At 44.1% G+C, this 7,622-nt stretch overlaps 1 protein-coding gene across 1 annotated transcript in view; it reads right to left on the reverse strand.

The window, feature by feature from the left end:
- Positions 1–2,677: 2,677 nt before the first annotated feature.
- The window catches only part of LOC125289206 (multiple PDZ domain protein-like), an 89,117-nt gene continuing 84,172 nt past the window's right edge, over positions 2,678–7,622 (reverse strand). The window contains exons 50-51 of the mRNA XM_048235914.1: positions 6,037–6,160; positions 2,678–5,801 (exon numbers count right to left, since the gene is read on the reverse strand). Coding sequence (XP_048091871.1) covers positions 5,655–5,801; positions 6,037–6,160 — 271 coding nt within the window. The 3' untranslated portion in view covers positions 2,678–5,654. The remainder of the gene's footprint in view (positions 5,802–6,036; positions 6,161–7,622) is intronic.

A 7,622-nucleotide genomic window follows, 5' to 3' on the forward strand; every position in this document is an offset into this window, starting at 1 on the left:
CGGAGGGGAAAAGAACCCTCAGGGGGAGACACAGGCCTGTCACAGTGGCTAGACATGTCTTATCAACACACACACACACACACAGACACACACACTCACTCACTCCACTCACTCCGGGTCGTGGCCCCAGGGGTATGTTAGGTAAGCAGGGTTGAGGGAGTAGTTTGGGAGGCAGACAGGCAACAGGTGCTGCTAGTCTCATAACCATTAGCCTGGGGTGTGTGTGCGTGTGTGTGTGGTGTGTGTGTGTGTGTGTGTGTGTGTGAAGATGAGTCCATGGTTGGAGGGGACATTTTGCTTGTCCACTTTAGGGAGAAGTAGCTCCAGCAGGTGGTAATATGCCCCACGATATTACACACACACACAAACACACCACACACACACCCAGCTGTCTTCCCAGTATAAATGAGCTCAAGTCTTTAGCAGGCCAGAGCACTTGCTCTTAGCAACACATGTTGAGGATTGTATCTCTGGAAATTAAAGACATTGGGAGTTTCTGCCTGCACCCTTCTGACAGCCACACTTGCACTGCAAATATCCGCCACAGCACAACTGCTATTGATAAAGGCCCGCTAACGCGCTAATTGGTCTAGTTTAGTGACATCATGCCGCAAAGGTTGTTTTCCAGAGATTTCCACACACACAAGTACAGACAGATGTCTACCCTTCATATGATCCTTCTCAGTCATTTTCCTAAGGATGTTAGAAACATTGTATCAGAATTAGAGAACCTAGCCACACAATCAACGCTTACATTTAAATATACACAGTATTTTATGTAACACCTGCACCAAGAGAAATTCCTTAGTGAATGCATATTGTTGCTTTAAAGAGTCTAACACCAGGAGCCTGTTGTGACACCCCCCGTCCGGCTGTGTCCATTCACCTCAGGACAGAACCTGGAGAAGTGCCACGAAAAGCGTTCACACAAACACTCCGTCAGCCACCGTCCACGCAACGTGGTCTGGCTCTCTGGCTGCGCGCCCCGCAGGTCAACCCGTCTCGTCTTCTCAAAGGGCCGGCCGAGACTCTCTCACCTCCTGCTTCGGGTCAACGCCCTGCGCGGCCATAATTGGGTCCTCCTGTGTTTTCAGTAGGCGTGCTTTCAGAGCGGGAGGACCTCCACTGCAGACGCCCCCCTCCCTCCTACACTAACCCCATGCATATGATATGGTCTAGCGCTGGCCCACGAAACAGCTGGGGTCCTGAGGATGAGAACAGCTGGCTTTGGCAATTTCCTGCAGCCAAAAAACCCCTCTGTCCCAACATTAACTCACAACATCGTTCAGGCAGTCACACGCACAAGACCTAACTTGTTTTTCTCACACACAAGAGTGTAATCTTATGGGGGGGGGGGGGCTGGTGGTGAATGTGTCATTTATTATGTAAGTGGCTCGCGATATGTTCATGAACCCATATAGCGTAGGCACATGTCCTTTAATCTAGTTCTGGCCTGCGCGAGTGTGTGTGTGTGTGCGCGCGCACATGTGTGTTTGTGTGTGTGCAAGGAGGGGAAACCGCTGCCCAGCCCTGTCAGTGTGCTAACGTAAATTACTAGCGTTTCCACTATTTATGAGGTCGCATTCGTGTAGTATGATGAAGTCATCCCTCTGTGAGTTATCTGGGTGTGTGTGTGGGGTGGGGGGTGAGTTGTGGAGGAACTGGTAGAAGTACACATGAGGGAATGTTGAAGGTATTTGAAGGAGGAGACTCAGGGCCTGAGGAGGTGTGTATACCAACAGCTTTCATAAGATCGTCATCGTTGTGCCTGGCTTAAGGTTGACCAATAGCCTAGAAATCTAGATGCACCCTAGCGGCAGCAAATTTAATTTGCTGCCCGGGAAGTCAACCAACTCTTCGTTGGTTTGCGAGCTGGAAAAGCTTCAATAAGGCCAATCACATCGTGTATAGAGTCGGTAGGTGGGCTTAACAATGATTGATTGAGTTGCAACAGTTCGGCGTGAATTCCCTGCTACTTGAAAACAAAGAAGATGGATGTTGCTGTTGCCAAACAGTGTGACATATGTTAAGTTGGCAAAAGTTTGAACTAGCCAACTAGCTCCGCTGGTGGGAAAACGCATGGGACTCATGAATTGTCCTATTGCGTGCAGAAGGAATTTGAAAGACAATTATCCCGCCCCTCGGACTGAGCACTGCGAACGGTGAGTCCCCAGACCCCACATCTTGATGTGGGTCTGGCTCGTCAGGCTAGTTGACCAGTGCTTAAATAAGAACCATGGGGTGAAGGCCTGGGTGAAGTCTGCAGCCAAGTGCTTAAGCCATACCTGTCAACATTTAGTTGACATTTAAGACGACAAAACGGTTGAAATTGAAACTAAGTGATCGTGTATGTGTAGGGTGTATTTCATACACAATCTGGCAACCTGAATGGATCAATGATTTAAAAAAAAAGTTGATGGCCATGCAAATTACGGGAGTTTTCCGGGAGAAATAACAAAACGGGAGGGTGCTGGGAGATGACCTTGAAATACGGGAGAAACCCGGGAAAAACGGGAGTGTTGACAGGTATGGCTTAAGCCAATATCTGGGAGCAGATTTTTTTATTTTTCCTTCCAACTTGCTGAAGGCCCCCTGGTCACCACTTGGTCCACAAACACACACACACACACGCATACTATACAAACACACAATGGCACAGATTGACAGACATGCGAGGTGAGGTCAGAAGGTCACTTTTTATTAATTTAGCTGCAGAGTAACGTAACACTGTGGCAGGTGCCGTGAGGGGGAGATGACCGTGGTGCAGGTGCTGCTTTACTCCTGGTGCCGCCATCCAAATAATACAACTTCTCTCAATTTGACTTTAAAAAAGCAATTTTCATCCATTTACATGTATTGAAGTGGTCTATCTAGTGGGGCTGATACTAAGGCACTACAATTCTAGCGTGGCTCATTGGGGGGAAATAGTTGCCAATACTTTCAGACAATATGCTACCATCTCACTAATGGAGCCATTAGTCAATGAAAGGGAATCTGTGTTTGTGTGTGTGTGTTTGCTGTCTTGGGTCAAATTAGACAAGAAAATTGGACCATTTGGATGCTTGGTACAGTCATCTGAAGATGAAAGAGCTTCATTTGGTCCAATACAGGCAGATTCTCTCATAAGCCACAACACAAAGAAGCTTTGTGAGTGTGTGTGCCTTTGTGTGTGTGTATGTGTGTGTGTCTAAAGTCCTATGGGAATCCATGGCTTATTGTAATCTCCTTCTAACCCTTACCTTACCCCTAATTCACAAGTGCTATGACAGTTGCTCTTGGACCATGAAAACAAACCATGTGGTATTTCAGAGCTCGACTTTAGCATTCGCCAAGCTAAATGCTTTTTCTATTTACATGGTATGAGTATGATGTAAGTGAACGTAGCATGTACTTCAGGAGGATGTGTGGATAATGCACTGTGAGTACAGTATATGAGATGAGCGTGCATCATGGTGCATCAAACAATAGTGACCTCTATGAGCCAACGGTGTTGTATTTTACAAGCAAACATTATATCTTCAACTCATAATCTATTAGACAAACTGTTTACATTTAAAAATTACACAGGCATAATGATTGAGCAAACAAAACAAAAAACAAAAAAACAAACAAAGTAACACTTAAAAGATAAAATACTGAACAAACATGTTTTTCTTTTCTTTTTTTACAGTAGAGTCTAAAGCAGCAACTACATTTCTCTCATTCTTCGTTTACTCTCTCTTCACAGGAGTGTGTGTACTTCATGTAACAATATCCATATCCACAAACAAACAAACAAACAAACACTTCAAAACAACGACAACACTAGAGGAACAGCTTAGGGAAATACTTCATCAGAAACCGTTTAGGTACATTCTTAAAAATCACCAGTGATCCATTTAGTCAAATGTAAAGATAATATCCATGAATCCAGGATTGTCGTTGCCCGGCATTGTTATTACATTTCGCCATGTCTACAGTCCACGTGTGTGACCTTAATGTTTCAGTGCTTGAATATTCTGACAGACTATCCTTTAACAATATGTCATATTTGAATCAATTCAATATAGGAAATAACTCTTTTTAAAAAAAAAAAAAAACAGCTTGTATAATGTGGTAGCCTTACTTGCTGTACATTCTACAAATACAAGACAACGCAAACCTTCCGCACAGTAGTGTTGGTTGGTTAAGATACAGGTTTATGACAGCAGCAGGCTATAGTCCAATTGGACTCAAGAGTTACAATACTGAAGTGAATCAGGTGGCGTTCACGCTGAGACGCGTTTGTTTTCGTTATTGTTTTTAACTTTGAGCGTGATTATAGGTGCATGGGGTCTTTTTTCTGCCTTTTGAATTGTGTTTCAGCAGTCTAGCTTTTTCGCTAGTTGCGTTGTTTCAGAGAAAACGATTGCAATCTGGAGGTGAAACAAGTGTCTCAGGCTATGTCCACACGTAGCCGGGTATTCTTAAAAAACAAGTATTTTTACTCCGTACTTGGACATGGATGCGCAAAAACAACTGTTCAAAGCTATCAAGAATATGCCAATCAAACAGATGTCGATGTTTGCCAATCAGAGACCTGACAATTTTACAAACAAAAGGGGAAACATATCTCATCACAATCCAAAAACTGTCTTCCCTGTCAACACGCAAACACTAAAACCGGATGAGTTTTTGAAAATAACTGTTTTCATGAGGATGAAAGGCTAAAATTAGAAATACCCAACTATCTGTGGACATAGCCTCAATTGGCCCAGATATGGGCTGCACCTTGACCAGAAGGTGCTGCTAATGACATAATAAGGAAATGGTTATAATAAAAGATCAATGATTGTTTCTAAGAAATTATGTGACTCAGTTACAGGCTAAACATGGTGTGTGTGTGTGTGTGTGTGTGTGTGTGTGTGTGTGTGTGTGTGTGTGTGTGTGTGTGTGTGGCTTGAGTGGTGTGGGAAACTTTAGTTCCAGTACTTACTCTCTCTATGTAGATAGGAGATTCAGGGGAAAAATGACTCATAACTAAAAATACTCAAAACGTGGACAGATGTAGTGCCTGTGTGTGTTTGTGTGTGTGTGTGTGTGTGTGCATGTGTCTGTTGTAAGAGGGAGTGTTTCCCCTGCATGTGGGTGTGAGTATGTACTTGTCGGCCAACATGTGCGTTGACCCATTCACACACCTGTACACACACATCCACACCCTCTCAGATAAATCATGCCTATTCCAGAAGGGCTTATCCCCTGTGTAAATAAATCAAGATGTATTTATGGCTTTTGATGCTTTGCTTTGTGCGTGTGTGTGTGTGTGTGTGTGTGTGTGTGTGCTTTTGCATGTGACCTCATGCTCCTAGGAAATATGTGTTATCAACAGTAACATTTTCTTTCACAGTGCGGCCTGTGCGTGTGTGTGTGTGTGTGTATGTGTGTTTGTGTGTGTACTGGAGTGTTTCTCTACACAATCACAGTGACTCTTTATGTGCATATGATTCTCCTTGACGGCGAACTGCGTGCATGACTGACTGTGTCTTACAACGTCACAGTTACGTCACAGCAAGTTTGTGTGTGTTTTAGGTGTCTGTTTAGTACGACAGAGTGTAGTGAGACTGCACAGTGAAGTAAAGTGTGTGTGTGTGTGTGTGTGTTTGTGTGTGTGTGTGTGTGTGTTTGTGCGTGCACGCCTATGAGAGAACAGTGAGCGTGACCGTTCCTTTGGTCCTCTTGAGGATGGCCACGGCCTCCTCGTGAGTGACCCCTTCCAGACACTGCCCGTTCACCGCCATGATCTGATCACCTCGCTTCAGACGTCCGTCCTCTGCTGCCGCACCCTACACACACACACACAGACACACACACACCCACACACAGTTAATAATATCCATGCAAAACCATAGAGATATAGTACACAGTATTACTGCAGTACTAATACACTTCCCTGATACACTGCCTAGAAACAAAATCTACAGACACAACATTTAGCTGTGCATATCCTGACTCCAGACACTTTGAGTGTACAGCTATTTATACACCACGAACAGAAACGCGCCAAACAAATCTGCTGACCTTTCCGAAGACAGTTTTGACGTAGATGGGCAGGTCTCCGTGGGGGCTGCCGAACCCCCCTACGATGCTGAAGCCCAGACCGTCAGGCCCTCTGTCCAGTGTGATGCTCTTATACTGGGGGGGTCTGAAGGAGAAGGAGGGGGGGGGGGGGGTTGACAGAGTTGAAGAGACCATGTTCAGAATAGAGCCAGACAGATGAACTGGACACATACTGATGAACTGGATTCCGATTCTGGGTTCAAGGTTTCCCTCTTTTTAAAGCAACACCAAAGCACTTTTCCTCTGTCACACACACACTATTTGTTTATCCAGCACCGGCTTTGGATATAACGATGTCCACAGACATGGTAGAGTATGTTGCATGATTTTATGAAAGTATGGTGCATTGCGACATTAGAAGCAAGTCAAAATTGAAGTTTCTTACGTCTCATTCCATCGTACTACAGATCCGCTACCCGATCTGGCAAACTTGCATAGTGCGGTTATAGCCGATAGAGGGTCGCAAAGCAAATGCAGAAGTGCCGTTCATCCTGTTACGAGTTGAACCACTGAAACGATTTTGGAAACATTATTTTAAGGTACAAAAAACTCTTTGGTGTTGCTTTAAAAGGGACTTTTTTTCTTGATCTCGTTGCCTAGCCCTAGTGGACTCAGCTTCTGGGCTGTGCAGAGCCCCGTTGGGACAATGCCAGTTGTTTTTTCAAGCTTGCTTACTAAATTATAAATTATTATATAAATTAAACCCTTCTCCACTATGTAAAACAAGACAGCAACGATAAGTAGGGCTCAGTGATCTATTGATAACATAAACTACATTATACCATTCCATACTAACACATATACTAACTTATATAAACTAAAGCAGCTTATATACAGACGTATATGTCCACACTGAATAATGCTCAGTGATAGATGAAAGGTTTGATTTTTAAATGGCTGCAGGTCGTTAGGTTAAGTTGATCATTAACATTACGATTGGTCACACGGCCTCAGTCATTAAGTTACATCATCATGTCTGAGTGTACATATACACTGGCCTTCCTTCAAAACAGCACTATCTCAGAGGTCAAAGATTTTTACTGACCCTCCAGGTATATATGAGGAGAGAGAGAGAGAGAGGAGAGAGAGAGAGAGAGAGAGAGAGAGAGAGAGAAGAGAGAAAGAAAGAAGAGAGTATTCCTGTGAACACTTTAGATAGATAGATAGATAGATAGATAGATACTTTGTTGATCCCCAGGGGAAATTCAAGAAACCGACAATGCATCATATGATTTGTCAGACCAATAAAGCACATTTGAATTGAGAAAGAGAGAGACTTGACTGTCAAACTGTAAGAGGTAAGTGGAGAGACCCCAGAACAGGAGGAGAGAAGCCCAACAGAATGTCTAAGAGGAGGAGAGGATGAGGAGACAGGCCACCCACAACCAGACAGGAGGCACAGACACACACACCCTGAACAAACAGCAGCCCTTATTTCCATGTGTGTGTGTGTGTGTGTGTGTGCATATGTGACTATCTGTCTGAGTAGGTGGGAGGATGTGGTTCATGATGCAGCCTAAATATTTTTTTTTGTAATTTCTCTGTGT

The sequence above is a fragment of the Alosa alosa genome, chromosome 24 (assembly GCF_017589495.1).
Source record: "Alosa alosa isolate M-15738 ecotype Scorff River chromosome 24, AALO_Geno_1.1, whole genome shotgun sequence".
Taxonomy (NCBI): Eukaryota; Metazoa; Chordata; class Actinopteri; order Clupeiformes; family Clupeidae; genus Alosa; species Alosa alosa.